Raw genomic sequence first — 16,093 nt, forward strand, 5'->3', positions numbered from 1 at the left:
AACTGTATAAAAACTGTTTAATCAATAGTGTGTGGGTGTGTATGTGCATGTGTGTGTGTATGCATTTAAAGAGTCCATATAAAGTCCTCTGCTGTGGTATACCATAGCAAGGGATGGTTTCACATTTTAACAAAATGAGGGCATTCACGGCAGCTCTGCTTTCCATCCTTTCAATCACGCTGCAATATTCCTGTGCTGTGAGCCCCATAAACTGCAGTGCTACTGAGCCCCTGGCTGGGAAAACTCTAGACCTGGTCAATAAAGGACGTTCGAATGGCTACCTTTTTCAGTTGCTGCGGGTTGCTGATGCCCACTTGGACAAAGCGGTAAGGAACTGCCAATGGCACACCTGTGTTGGAAAACCATGCACCAGGGGCAAGTGTGACTCTAGCCACTAAGCCTACTGCTTTGCACAATGGAATGGCTTTGGTTAGGGTTTTCTGTTTAGTTTCTGCTGCTGCTCTAGACTGTTCTTATTTTTTTCAAACTAACATTTGTTATTAGTATATCCTTAACTATGAATCAATCTATGAATACTTATAAGCACAGATGCTGAGTCCAATCAATAGCTTAGTACTATTCCTTGCCCTCAAGGAAATAAGAATCAGCTCACACACACACAGGGAGACAAACTGTAAGTTCGGTAGGATATGTTTAAGTGACTGAGTGAGTAGTATAGATGTTGGACAATCTAATGAAAGGAGATCTATTACCATTGAATGGGAGAAGGCTTCATTTGGGTCCCAAAAAAATAAGCATGTTTTAAACAGGAAGATAGCCTGGCTTAAAGGCATTCCAAGGGGATTCCAGGAATACCACCTCTATGTGAGTAAAAAATCAGGAAGGAGAGTATTAGGGAGTAATTAAACATAAGCAGGGTTATCCCAGAAGTTCTATGTGAGACTTGGCACAGCCAGCAGGGTGGGAGAAAGAATGTAGGCTTATCTTGATGCAAAGCAAGCCTACTACCTTCACTTAGAGCAGCAATTTTCAGCCAGTGTGCCGCAGGAATTTTTAAAACATGCAATACATGACTATTCAGTCAGGGGCACTGACCTCTTGGTTCCTTAGATAATCAAATTAGAAAAGGACAACAGCCAGCACAACAATAGCTGTCCCATGTGAATGAATAAAAATTATACCTTTTTTTTGTCAGATTGGCAAAAGAATGTATTTTTTTGGTTTGCCACAAAATTAGTTTATGTGTGCCATGAGATGAAAAAAGATGAAAATCACTCACTTAGATCATATGCTTATTTGCAATAGGTTTCAGGACTTTATAGAGATTATGGAGGGAGGCCTTCCTCCCCAAAACCCCAAAATAACTTACCCTTTGAGGGAACCACTAAAATCAGGGAAGTCAGACAACAGAACACCACAGAGGACAAGAGATAACTTTATGCTTGTTAAAGCACTAGATGTGGAGGCAGTACTGGAGCCAGAGAATGAGTGTAGGGACTGAGTGTAGGTATTTAGGATTCAACCAGCAATTCAATGATGACTAGTCCCATCCCAGGTTCTCTGCCACATTATAGGACACAGGATGAATTGGCCAGTGCTACCTCTGAATGGTAGTGTTAAGGGTGAGGGTGGGAGGCATGGTGTGCTTGGGAGGTGGATGCAGGTGACATGGGCTTGAACTAGAAAGCTATTTTATATGTCCAGGAATGAGGAAATGAAGACCAGACACAGGCAGTGGGATTTGGGGCATTGAGAATGAAGAAAAGATATGAGACATTTCAAAGAAAGACCATTCAAGGCCTGGTAACTGGCTAGCAAAAGCAAAGGAAGAAATCAAAGTTGATGTCACATTTTTTTGTTTGTTTTTTTAAATATGTCTTTATTGATTTCAGAGAGGAAGGGAGAGGAAGAGAGAGAGAGACAGAAACATCAATGACAAAAGAAAGTCATTGATTGGCTGCCTCCTACACGCCCCCTGCTGGGGATCCAGCCAACAACCTGGGCATGTGCCCTGACCAGGAATCGAAACTCAACCTCCTGGATCCTGAAATCTCCTGGATCCTAGGTCAATGCTCAACCACTGAGCCATGCCCGGCCAGGCTGATGTCATGTTTTTTAAGCCAAAGACTAAGGTAAGAAATAATTAATGGTGTCACTGACAAAAGACAAGATAAGTTGAGACAGGTAGCTGGTTTATAAGAGAAGAGAGTGGTTTTAGCTTTGGGCAAGTTGAAATTACGGCAAGAAGTCCAAGTTCAGGAATAGAGCTGAGTGAAGGGACACAATTGCACATACAGATTGGAGCTCGTGATGTGGCTAATCATCACTTATAAATCAAGGTTTACACCTTCAACATCTTCACCCAAACCAATGCCGCCATTTAGTGACTGCTTTATAAGTTCATGTGCAGAAGCAGCATCATGACCAATTTAAAAGGACATTGGAAGTAACTTTTTCAAGCTACTTATTCAAAATAAATAGATCAAATGACACAAAGGTAGACATCTGCAATGATTTGGAAAGGAATAGGAATTCTGTTTAAGAAATCAAGAGATTGCTTCTATTGAAAACATACTGGGCTCCCACATGCTACTCACCTGTTGCTTTCTTGGAATTTCTCAGGGATCCACAGATGTCTATTATTTAGTCTTAGATGTGAAAGAATCTGACTGTCCAGTCCTGTCCAGGAAACACTGGGATGACTGTGAGCCACCTTCTAGACGTCCATCTGAAATAGTAAGTAAACATGGCATCATTCTCCTCTTCTTACCATTCTTGACTTCTGTCTACTCTGCTTATTCAGGGTAGCTGTATTCCTAGGCTAACACAGCAAAAGACTATGAATAGTTTCTGCCTTTTGACTCATGGAGATTATGTTGACCTTGGGTAATATTCTCTTGAGGGCCATACCTGGGAGCCCAGTGGGGCTTGTGGTCCCTCGTTGCCGCATGGCCAGCTATGAGACCTTGTGCAAATCACCAATGTCACTAAACGTCCATCTCCTCAGCTGTAAAATAAGAGGAGTGGTTTGGAATACATAGACTCTAAGATCCTATCTGGCCCTGACAGTCTATGGGTCTAGAACCTATGAATTTGTAATTGTGTCCTATGAAGATTGGTCCCATTAGCAGCAAGGGCCAAAGGGCTTAGTTGCAATTACCATGAAGAAGAGGGTCTTATGCTGCACTTTGCACATGGGCACTCAGATCCCAGGCTCTCTGCCGCAGGAGAAGAACACAAAGATGAAAAAGCACAGATCTAAGATTTGAGTTCCAGAAAATAAGATATTCACATACCTAGAAATTTTAGCATTTTTTTCCTCTTAAAAATGTTTGAGATATGGCCATGATCTGTTTAAACAGTTTCTCTTTGGTTCTCATGAGGATTTTGGATGCCTATAGCATCAAACTCACAGAAACAGATTAAGAAAATACAGGTTTTGAAAGAGGACTTGTTGAGAGAAACCACAAATAAATTTTAAATGGATAATAAGGTATGTTGCATCATGTTTTCATTTCTTCATATTCAACCTGAAGAAAGCAGTACACAATGACAAATTCCTCTTTCTTACAGGTGATTGGACAATGTAAGGTAATAGCTACAACACATTTGAGTGAATTTCAGGATCTTAAAGTGAGTGACTTCAACTGCACCACAAGCTCTGGTATGGTAATCTGTTAAAATACTACCTAATTCTATATTGATATACAATTCAATCATAAAGTGGTATTTAACATATAATATTATGATGCACATATAAAAAATGTCCCCTACCTATGCTCATGGACTTAATTATTACTTACTTTCTTGAGAAGAGAAGCAAGAGGGGTTTCCCCTGTTACTGATGCACTTTTATTTAAAGAAATTCAACATATAAAAATAGAAGTCTACATAAGGCAGTATAGCATCGTTGTAGGGAACAGGGGCTCTGGGGTCAGATTTGCTTGAATTTGAATTCCAACATCATTGTTTACTAGTTGCGTGGTCTAGAGGGCAAGTTACTTAACCTCTTTAAGCATTCCTCATTTGTAAAATAAAACTAGTAATAGTACTAGCTCTCCGGGGCTTTGTGAGAATTAAATAAGATGCTCTGTGTAGTACACTTCCAAAGTACTTAGCATTCGGTAAATATTGACTTCAACATCTAAATGTTATGCCCATGCACCTAAAGGTTGCTGGGTTTGATTCTGGGTTGCAGGTTCAATCCCCAGCCTCTGCTTGGGCACAGGTGGGACACAGCCAATCAGTGTGTCTCTCTTGCATCAATGTCTCTCTCCCCCCATCCCTCCCTTCCACTCTCTCTAAAAATCAATGAAAAAAATATCTTCGGGTGAGAATAACTAAATAAATGAATAAATAAATGTTAATATTAATACTACAGTCTACAAAGCAGTTATACATATGTCATCTCATTTAATCTCACAACAAGACTATGAAGATTATGATACTTTCTATTTTAGAGTTAAAATAACTGAGGTTCAAAGAGGTTCAATGACTTGGCTTCAGGAATACAGCCAAAATGTGGTGAACGTAAGTCCACCCCACCAGTGTTGACTCTAAAGACCATGTTCTTTTTATTTACTTTTTCCAAAAGGATTATCACAGAATTCCTTTAAAAATAGCAAATCTCAACATGATTCAATGTACAAAACTTCAACAGCCAAGCAGCTCCTTCAAGAGGTTTCCTTAAAGAAGATTGAGCTTACCTTCTCTCTCTGGGCAAAACTTCAGGTTAATAATGCTCTCCCTCCTTGGCAGAGATAGGAAGAGCTCCTTAAAATATTAACACTTTATGAATGATGAGGGCGGGACATCATGAAAAGGGTCACAACAGAGACTTGAGCATCAGAAGGATCTGGGTTTAAGTTTAGCTCTGCTGCTGATTGGCTGATTGGCTGGAACAAGTTTCTTAGCTTCTCTACCTCTCAATTTGCCCATCTGTAAGACAGAAGCTACTGTATTGTTATGGTTGCCACCATGCTTATATGTATTAAGTCACAGCATTGACATTGCTGTTTCCAACCCAGTAGCCACAAAGCTGCCATTTTCTTTCTCCAGTTTCTTCTGCACTGGTCAATACTAAAGACAGCCCTGTACTCTTCGATTTCTTTGAGGATACTGTGCCTTACAGAAAAGAAGCAGAGAAAGTCCTTGAGAAGTACAAAAAGGAGAATGATGACTTTGCCTCTTTCAGAGTGGACCGGGTGGAAAGAGTTACGAGAGTGGTGAGTTTCCACTAATGTCCAGCTACAGTCTGAGGGCCTACACTGCAACCTCACAGGAGCAAATTCAGTAGCATTGACCCTCTCCAGTGGCCTTATTGGCCCAGATGCTTTTCATTATTATAATTTTAAAATTTTTTCAATTAGAATTAATATTCAATATTATATTGGTTTCAGCTGTACACAAATTCAAAAAGATATATGCATCCTTATGTTCATTGCAGCATATATATACATATGTATATATATTTATATACATATATATAATGAAATATTACTAAGCCATAAAAAAGAATTAAATCTTACCATTTATGACAACATGGATGTACCTAGAGAGCACTATGCTAAGTGAAATAAACCAGACAGAGAAAGACAAATACCAGTTGCTTTTTAAATTGAGACTCCTGTTGCAGCCTCAAGAGACAGGCAGCAGATACCACAGAAGTGCCCTCCTGCACCTTTTTTTTTTTTTTTGGAGCTGTGGAGAGTGTGATATCTAACAGAGAGGAGGTGAAACCCAAATAAAATGAGCAAAAGACAGAAAAGCATACTAGGATTATGTGAGTCATTAAAATCACCTTATCCTAATCTCCATGTATTATGATGGAAAACTGAGGCACAGAGCAACTACCTCACCGCACCTCGTGGAATGGCTGGAGCTACTCAGTTCTTCCCAGTCCAGGGACCCAAGTGCCTTCCACCCACAGTGGTCTTGTAGAACAGCTAGTTGATGTTGCCTTGTATTTTGAAAACACAGAATGAAATAGATTATAGTGCATACAAGCAATCTAATAAATACAACGCAATTGCTAAAAAAAATGTTTTAGACCTATATGCATTAGAAAGAGTTTAAAGATACATTGCTAAGGAAAAAAAGCAGGTTACAGAACAATACTTAGACTATGACCCCCTTTATATTAAACAATTAGATATGTGTGTATATACACAACATATTTAGGAAAAGGCTAGGAAGAAAGACACATCAAATAGTGGTACCTCTGAGAAGAAGAGGTTGGAGTGCAGGAAGGATGGCTTTTCACACTATGCTTGATTATGTCTGTATTATCTGAACCTTTTTAATGAGATAATATTCACCTTATCACTTGATAACTTTTTAAAAGGCTGAGACAATAAGAAAAATGGCACATATTGGTGATTTTGAATCCTCATAGTGCTTTTACAGAATATTGGATAATAGGTATCTACTGCCTTTTTAAAAAAATGTTCCTGAAACTGCTTTGATCTGATTTGTTCTAGAGAGGAGGGAAAAGAACCAATTACTATGTGGATTTCTCTGTGAGGAACTGCTCCAGTCACCATTTTCACAGGCACCATAATGTGAGTATAAGAGATGACTGTGCAATACTAGTAACATTTAGAGACTACTTACTATGTGCCAGAAACCCTTGTAAGGGCTTTACACATATGTTAACCTATTCCTCCCCCCCCCCCCACACACACACCTTATGAACTAGGTGCTATTTTTATACATGATTTACATACAGGGAAGCTGAGGCATGGAGAATTAAGTGAATCATAAGAATATTGTTTTACAAATATACATCATAGCCCGGCCGGGTGTGGCTCAGCGGTTGAGCGTCGACCTAGGATCCAGGCGATCGGGGTTCGATTCCCAGTCAGGGCACATGCCCGGGTCGTGGGCTCGATCAATGACTATCTCATCATTGATGTTTCTATCTCTCTCTCTCCCTCTCCTTTCCTCTCTCTGAAATCAATAAAGATATATTTTTTTAATAAATAAATACATAAATATACATGATATATACCTAAACTTAGCACTGAGGTGTTCTTTAACTCATTAGAATAAAGACTTAGCTAAAACTAGTAACTAGAATGCATTAAGAACCTACACTCATGGGTGCTTTCATTCACTTCATCTCATTTGCTCCTCGAAGTGACCATATTTGACAAATGGGAAGGTAACGGGCTCAGTGAAGTAAGGGTCTTGCCCAATGTTCACAACCAAGCTGAGATGAAAATTCATTTATATACTTAGTCCAGTGGGATTTTCCCCCTAATCATTTATAAATTGATGCTCATGTGCCTGCAGGAAGATGTTATGAAAGATATGCAGCATTTATATAGTGACTTATAGTTTACAAAACACTTTCACATATGTTATTGCCTTGTTGGAGCCCCGTGACAACCCCATTGAAGGGAAACAAATGTCTGCTTCCATTTCCCTGGGACAGAAGGGCCTAGAAAAGTAAACACTTACCCAAGGGCACTTAGCTAGAAAGTGATAGGATACAGGATTTTAATTTTGATCTTCTGATTTCAAGTCGAGGATTTTTCTGGAGTTTAAGAACTTGTCCTCCAGGCCCTAGCCAGTTTGGCTCAGTGGTTAGAACATTGGCTCAGGGACAGAAGAGTCCTGTGTTCGATTCCAGCCAAGGGCAAGTGCCTCTGTTGCAGGCTCAATCCCTGGCCCCAGTCGGTTCGAGAGCAGGGGGCAACCAATCAATGTGTCTCTCTCACATTGATGTTCCTCTCTCTCTCTCTCTCTCTCTCTCTCTTCCACTCTCTTTGAAAAGCAATGGAAAAAATATCCTTGGGTAAGAGTAAAACAAACAAGAAAAAGAACATGTCTTCCAGGGCAGAATAAAGAAGGCATTCATTAATTCCTTTTCTGGCTGTTCAACTTTTCAACCTGAAGTAGTTCTAGAATCCTGCTTAGTGACCACCAGAAAAGACACCTACCTCCCTTACTCCCATCCCCATCAAACCCTTAATGATCTTGGTGTGGGTAATGCAAACCCAGTGCAGAAACATGGAGGCTGGAGAAGAGGAGCTCAGTGTAAGTGTTTTACAGCATTATCTCATTTAATTAAGCCCTCCCACAATCTGTGGGTAGATATTATTGTACCCATTTTATTAAAAAAGACTAAGTTTCAGAAATTTTATACAACTTACCTAAACTTCACACAACTAGTAAATGATGAAGCCAGGATTAACATAGGTCTGTCTGACTCCAAAACTGTACTCAGAACCTCAATGCTCAACAGTCTCTTCTAAAAAAGAGTTTTCTTCTTAGAACTTTGACAGCTGTGTTTAGAGATCTCTGGGGCAGAGGGGTGCCAGTCAGGTGTAGCCTCTGAACTTAAGGTAGGGCCAGCAGGCAGTCACTTTGACATGGTCTGTGCAAACCCATTTTTATACTGGCTCCCTGCTTTCCAAGACTTTCCTCCAAAGTACCAGTTAAAGTTGTACAAATCTCTCATCTACACCACTCTCCTTTCTTTCTAGGCACAGGCAACTCAGGTCTTCAGTGCAGAAGGGTTGGTCAAGGCATCAGTGACATAACATTCCCTACTACCACCTATGGGGAGGCCCAGACTTTCATGACTAGTGACCAGTCATGGAAAAGAACCATAGCAACTTGTAATGAAAATCTTTGGAACCTGTACTTTTCCCAAAGTGTTGACTAGGAAATAATTGTTCAATAGCTGATTGAGAAATTTGATGATATCGCTTTGATTTTTCTAGAGCTCTCCTTCCTTTCCAGAATGTCTGGAGGTTCACAACTCTAACTGGGCACCTTCACACCACCTGCACACATACACACAAATACACAGACACTAACAGGCTTTTCTCTTATTTATAGGTCTTTGGATTCTGCAGATCAACTTTGTCCTATGATGTAGGAACCTCTGACATGGAAACTCCAAAAGACGTTGACATAGACTGTGAAGTCTTCAACCTTAAGGTGCGTTGCCTAAGCAGCATTTGTCATGAGCAGTGCTAGACTATGTGATATTTTCACACACATAGTGTATTTTGTTCTTATGGCTCTGTGTGTGTGTGTGTGTATGTGTGTGTGTGTGTGTGCGCGCGCGCACGCGTGTATGAACAGAAGGAGGGAGAGATGAGATGTGATTGGAGATGGGGGAGTTGAGAGAAAAACAGATAGAATAGCCCCTGGGGAAAGGAGTGCAATTTCTGGTATGACACCGAAAGTGTGATTTTTTTTTTCAAGAATTGGGAAGGTGTGAGATTTGTCATAAAAGTAAAATCATGACCAATTTAATCAACCTTTAATGAATTTGAAAATGGTCCCTGTAGTTCAGGCTCCAGTGCTGTCTTAGTAATCCTAGTTTTATTATTAGGCACATAATGTAAGGGGGATGAATTAACTTCAAATTTATTATATAAAGATATATAAAATAAGATGCAAAACAATATTTTATGAGAATATCTGTGTATAGAAACCTTTGTTCTACACACAAATATTCTTCACAATATTTTTTTACATCATCAAAAAAACTGAAAATAATTCAAACATCCATGCACCAAATCAAAAAAGGGGGCAGGTTTGTCACCATGAACATGGCTGCACAGACTTTTTAAAAATATTAAAACCTGAATAAGGAGAGTGAAGAGGTGAAGTGCTCACCCTTTAGGAGGAAGAGGTGCTGACACCTTAGAGTCTCAGAACTCTGTTGAGAGCCTAAATTATAAGGCACTAGTTTTCCAAATGTTGATCTACAGATGAGTACCATTCTGTAATATAATTTTACCACTTTATGTTGAAATGAGAAAAATAAAGATAATAAGAAAAGCTTTTTGTGGTATAACATATTTCATTTAAAGAGCCATCCTTTACTCTGAGATTATCATTCTGTTATCAAATATTATTCCTATTGTGAAATGATAGTGGTAGATGATTGGTTTTTGTTTGTATTTTAAATGCCAACTTGGCTAGATAAAAATTTGAGAACTCTTTTTTGGTATGCTACTTTAAAATTTATTTGTGGAATACAAACTATGGAAGCCATTGGTCTAAATCAAGTTAAACACCTAATTTCTCCTTTACATGATGATATTCACTTTTCTGTGTCCTTTACCAGGAACATAGAAACATCAGTAATGTACATCCCCATCTGGGCCATCCCCTCAACTCTGGTGAGCATGGGCATTCCTCTGCTGGCAAGCCTCCATTGAAGCACAGTGGATCCAGAGATTACCACCATCCCCACAAATCACATAAATTTAGATGCCCACCTCCTCTAGAAGACACAAATCGCTCAGACAGACCACCACATCAAGCAGGAGCTCCTTCAAGGTATCATCACCTCTGTTTTGGCACCAATAGAACACACGCACCCTCTCATAATAACAGTTCCAGTGAGCACCATCCTCATGGACACCATCCTCATGAGCATCATCCCCATGGACACCATCCTCATGAGCATCATCCCCATGGACACCATCCCCATGGACATCATCCTCATGGACACCATCCCTATGACCATGATTTTCATGACCATGGACCCTGTGACCCACCACCCCATAGTAAAGGTGTCCAAGATCACCATCACTGGGGCCATGGCCCACAACCTAGGCACTCAGGAGAAAGAGGTCCAGGTAAAGGACAATTTCCCTTCAAATGGAGACAAATTGGATATGTTTACAGACTCCCTCCATTAAAAAAAGGTGAAGTTCTTCCTCTTCCTGAAGCCAATTTTCCCAGCTTCTCATTGCCAGAAATTCAGCCCTTCCCTCAATCAGCCTCTGAATTATGTCCAGGGATGTTCAAGAGTGAGTTTCCACAACTCTCAAACTTTTTTTTGCATATACATTTCCAAAAGAAAACCTGAGTTCCTTGAAAAATGAGTCATGTTCAGAATTAGAACCATAAATAAAGTGTAACCACTAATAAATGCAAAACTACAAGTTATTTTGTCCTTACTTTCATAATTAGGATAGGACATAATGTGGGTAGGGAAGGAGATGACATGAGAAGAGCAAGATAAATGGAGAGGAGAGGAAAAAGCTCCGTGTCACGAGTCAGAAGCCTCACACTGGTTACTACGCCACTCCAGACAAATCTCTGATCCTCAATATTTCTTTATTTCCTGGACTCAACTCCTTTCATTCTAGCATCATTCCCCTATTAGTACTTATGCTGTAGCTGGGCATACCAAGAAAGTGTGTATTGTCATGTAAATGATTATTCCTATAAAAGTGACCCAAATTCTTTCCTACTTCTTATTTCTAGTCCTCTAAATTTCCTTTTGGAAAAATAAGTTCTAAATTTCATTATAAAGCAAACAAAGCTCAGGCTATAATTTGCAAGGACGTTCATAGGCATGAATCATGACCATAAATTCAAGTGCACCAGAACTATCACTTTATTTTCTTTCTTCTTTTTTTTAAAAAAATATGTTTTTACTGATTTCAGATAGAGGAAGGGAGAGAGAGAGAGAGATAAAAACATGAATGATGAGAGAGAGTCATTGACCAGCTGCCTCCTGCACACCCCCTCCTGCATAGCCCGAAAACTGGGCATATGCCCTGACCTGGAATTGATCCATGACCTCCTGGTTTCTGGGTCAACAGTCAACCACAGCCATGCCAGCTGGGCCACTTTATTTTCAAAACACATTAATTTCTATTTCAAGTTGCCATCCTACTGGGATAATAGAAAACTTAACCTCAGTCCTTCTTGGATTTCCCCCCACTCTGGTGCTTCCCACACAAAGTTATACCACAGCTCGAGAATCTTACGTAGTCCAAGGTGTTTGGGGGTGGGCATGAAAGATCTGACTCTTCATCATTGGTCCACCAGGTCCCCCTGCTAAGGGATGCTTACTACCCTGTTCACATCACTCTTTGGGTCTAGTTTATCTGCTACTTCTGTATCAAACTGGGGGCACAGGAGTCTCTGTGAGGTTACTGATGAACATGACTGCCAAGAATACCTTGTGACTCTTCTCTCCCTGGGATCTTGTTGCCTTTCTGGCTACATGTCCAGAAAGCAGGGCAGAGGTGTCCTCTGCTTCCAGAACCCCAAGACTCCTCTGTTCTTCTCATACCTTCTCCCCATGCTAGGGGCTTTTCTAGTCTCAGAAAGTTTTCTTTATTCATTTTTGGTGCCAGGGGACTCTTTTTTTCACATTTGAATTGTCTTTCTTTTTCTTTTTTCCCAAACCAGTCTCAAGCAGTTAGACACAAGCTAATAAGACTTTAGATTCTATCTGTCTTACTGAAGCAGTTTCAGGTGTGTGGTGATGGCAGAAGGTAGATTCTAGTGGGGGAAAGGAGGGGAAAGAAAAAAACTAAGGGTGAAAGAGACTTGGGTAAGTTCTTAGTCTGGGAAGAAGGAGGGGTCCAAAAAGATGGAGAAGTAAAGTGGGAGAGCGAGGGGACAACTGATGGGCATCGTCCAGGAGGAGTTGGAAAGGAGCACCACGCTGATTATGGTGGGTGTTCCAAGTGAAGACTCAGAGAAACACGACTTGGAGGAACAAGAGAACTTTCACCCTGGCCAGTTTTGCTCAGTGGTTAGAGCGTCGGCCTGCGGAGCGAAGGGTCCCAACTTTGATTCTGGTTCAGGGCACATACCTCGGTTGCAGACTCCATCCCCAGCCCCGGTGGAGGCAACCAATCAATGTGTCTCTCTACACTGATGTTTCTATCTGTCTCTCCCCTTCCCTTCCACTCTCTCTAAAGAAATCAATGGGAATTTTTTTTTTAAAAAAAGATGCAAACTTCCAGTTTTAAGAGAAGTAAGGACTAGGAATGTAATTTACAGCATGGTGACTATAGTTAACACTGCTGCATAATATATAAGAAAGATGTTAAGAGAGCAGATCCCAAGAGTTCTCATCACAAGAAGAAAATTTTTCCTTTTATTATATCTATATGAGATAATTAATGTTAACTAAACCTATTTGGTAATCATTTCAAAAGATATGTAAATAGAAGCATCATGCTGAACACCTTAAATTTATACAGTGATGTATGTCCATTATTTCTTAATAAAACTGGAAAGAAAACAGAACTTGGCAGTGGGTTCAGGCAGTATAATAAACAGAAAAAAATTGACTTTGGAGAAGGCCCATGCAGATTCTAACCCCCGTCCTACAATTTACTGACTATAGGATCCTAAGAAAGTTATTAAACCTCTCTGGGCCTCATCTTCCTTCTCTAAAAATGGCGATGGTGGCAGCCCATCTCCTTTTCCTCCTTAGAGTACAGCTAGACTCCATTTCCTGGAGCCACATGACCATACCAAAAATATTTAATAACCAATGTGACACCAGCACTGACCTACAGAGCAGATACAGCCAGTCAGAGACCTTATCAGCAACAACAAAGAAGTCAAACATCTTTTGGGGGAGAAGAGGGAAAGACTTGAAAGCAAACAGCTCCTAAAGGCTGGTCCATATCTTTAACCTACCTTTAGACCTCCTCTCCCTGAATAGTATAACTTTATCGAAAGGTCACTTAGGCTTGGTGAATGAAAGACCCCCATAATGTCCACCAAACAGAAACAAGAAGAATGGACAGGGTAAGCAGGCTTCACTCAACCCTTCTCTCCTTAAGTTTCTCTTCTGTCTCCTCCACCCTGGGGAGCGTTTTCTTCTACAACTAATCCAATTGAGTGGAGAGAGGCTGGCTTGGCCAGAGACCAGATAGGATGCCCATGTTTTATTTTTAGTTGTGCCAATGTCTTGGTGTGAGACTCCCTGCACTCGCTATGTCCCTCTGCATGGGCTTTCCAGGTGTGCAAAGAAATTTTATTGAAAGGTGTCTGCACTTGGTTGCATTGTAGTGACCTTCATAAATGGATTTGGGAAAGGGAATAACAAGTGGTTGATGTTTTTTCTCCTCCTTTATTAGATTGTACCCTGATTTGCTATGCAAAGTTGTGCAATTACCTGGAAATGTGCTCTGTGCTCCCACATGCCTCCCAAATGCAAACAAGCAAGTCAATGACCCCAGTGTTGTAATGTACCAGCCTGAGATCTGCGTGGATAGGCCACCAGAGCCAGTTGTCCTTTTATGATAGGGCAAATAGTGGTTGGCAGCAGGTATTCAAGCAGAGCCCTGAAGTGCTAAGGCAGAGAGAGGAGAGACAGAGAGATAAGAGGCTGAAGAGAGTTAATATCAGCATCCAAGTTAGCTCCCAGTTCTTGGTGAAATTCCCAGAGTGAGACTGTTAAATGATGAAGTTAATTACCATTCTTTTCCTTTGTTCCAAGTTGCTAACAAGTTTAACCCAGGAGTACCAATCACAAGACGTTGACTGCAATGATGAGGATGTATTTAAGGCTGTCGACAAAGCTCTGAAGAACTATAACAGTAAAATCCAAAGTGGCAACCAGTTTGTATTGTACCGCATAACTGAAGTCAACAAGACGGTGAGTAAGCTGTGTTTAACCTTGAGGTCATTTGGGATTTGTGCTATTACTTGAACCCAGGACACACACACCATCAAAATCTGATGATTAAAGGTGGAGGCTTACAGCTCTTAGAAAAGACCAACCCTACTCTCTGGGCTGGGGGTTGTAGGGCAGGGTATGACTAGTCCTCAGACCACCAAGGTTGGCTTCCTGGGTGATCAGAGGAGAGGTACCCTAGGGTGAAATTAGAGAAAGGTAGATGGAGTCATTTGAAAGGGACTGTGCAGAGTGGGAAAACCCAGGAACTCAGGCCACAGCAAGAGGATTTACTGGGTGACCAACCTTAAACTAAAATATAAAGACCTCCAAACCTCAGATGGGGAGGGGGTGCTTACGGGGGTACATCTAACAAATACTGTATAATCTCACATGTAAGTGTAATCTAAACAAGTCAAACTCAACAGAAGCAGAAAGTAGAATGGTGGTTGCCAGGGGCTGTGGGGTGGGGGTAGGGAGGTGTTGGTCAAGGGTACAAACTTTCAGTTATAAGATGAATAGGTCCTGGGGATCTAATGTACAGCATGGTGATTAGAGTTAATAATACTGTATTGTATACTCAAAATTTGCTAAAAGGCTAGACCTTAAGTGTTCTCACCACACACACAAAACAAGTCATTATGTGAGGTTTCAATATGTTATTTAGCTTATTTGTGGTAATCATTTCACAATGTATACATATATCAAATCACTTTATTGTATATCTTAAATATGTACAATTTTTATTTGTCAATTATACCTCAATAAAGCTAGGTTAAACGAGGGGTGGTGTGGTAGTCTAAAAGGAGTAAAAAATAAGATTAACATATTTCTACTATATTATACAAAATATCTATCAAGAAGTCCCTATGGTTGAATGCATCAAAGGTACCAGTAGTGTTCTAGTTGGTTTTGAATATTTTTTTTTTTATCATCTATGGAAACACTCAGGTTGAAGATAAATCCTGATAGGATGTGTGATTCCAAGAAATACAAACTTTCAGACAGGGAAGGGGTGGTCTCTGTGGGGGAGAGACTCAGGTAGGGTGGGAATGCTTGGCAGCTGTCTCTTCAGCCCTCTACCTGGGGCCCCACGGCCAGTCTCTTCCTGCATGGCTTTGGTCTACTCTAGGCCGCCTTCCCTCTGCTGGAGCACAGGTCTGTACAACCCAGTCCTGCCAGTTCCAGCTCCAGCTCCAGCTCCAGCTCCAGCTCCAGCTTCACACAGTCCCAGACTAGGCAACAAGGTCCTTTAAGATTTATAATAAAAGGTCTGCATTCAGATGACAATTTGGACTAATCAGATGAGGCAGAGAATGACAATGACTCCAAAATGGAGAGACCTGTAAATAGAGGAGGCCCCTGAAGTCTCGAGCTACTGGCAGCAACAGTGAAAGCAGTTCTCCTTCTTCCCCCTACATCACGAACCCCTGCCACCCATATTAAAAATCAATAGCAACCGGATTCTTGAAGTGAAAAGCCTAATAAAGCAAAGTAAAGCAGATAAGGATGGTGAGTGTGACAAGGCATACTCAAAGGAACTTGTAGAGCTTCACAGCCGGTGAAGGACGTTAAAGGAAACACATTCTGCAGCAGACCCTGAACCTTATCAAAGAAACTGGACCTTTTCATATGATAAACACAGCATTGGATTTTGACCTTTACTCACTGGACAAAACCACAGTCCATAAACTAGTTACCTGGAACCATCTGGAACATCCTGGG

The 16,093-nt window shown here is 40.7% G+C and overlaps 2 protein-coding genes across 3 annotated transcripts in view; both read left to right on the forward strand.

Annotated features, from left to right (window-relative positions):
* Positions 1-35: 35 nt before the first annotated feature.
* Positions 36-10,857, forward strand: HRG (histidine rich glycoprotein). Its single transcript, XM_081138322.1, is given in 8 exon segments — positions 36-326; positions 2,584-2,697; positions 3,535-3,625; positions 5,020-5,186; positions 6,441-6,521; positions 8,809-8,910; positions 10,052-10,765; positions 10,768-10,857. Coding segments are annotated over 8 exon segments (1,557 nt in total). The 5' UTR covers positions 36-113; the 3' UTR covers positions 10,843-10,857.
* A 3,035-nt stretch (positions 10,858-13,892) lies between these two features.
* KNG1 (kininogen 1) overlaps positions 13,893-16,093 on the forward strand; it is a 28,023-nt gene continuing 25,822 nt past the window's right edge. The window contains exon 1 of one of the 2 annotated variants that reach the window (XM_081138256.1): positions 13,893-14,350. In XM_081138256.1, the coding sequence (XP_080994382.1) occupies positions 14,153-14,350 (198 nt within the window). In that variant the 5' untranslated portion in view covers positions 13,893-14,152. The remainder of the gene's footprint in view (positions 14,351-16,093) is intronic. The other variant, XM_081138255.1, reaches the window with a different exon arrangement.

This window comes from Miniopterus schreibersii (assembly GCF_964146895.1).
Source record: "Miniopterus schreibersii genome assembly, chromosome: 5".
In the NCBI taxonomy this organism is placed as follows: domain Eukaryota; kingdom Metazoa; phylum Chordata; class Mammalia; order Chiroptera; family Miniopteridae; genus Miniopterus; species Miniopterus schreibersii.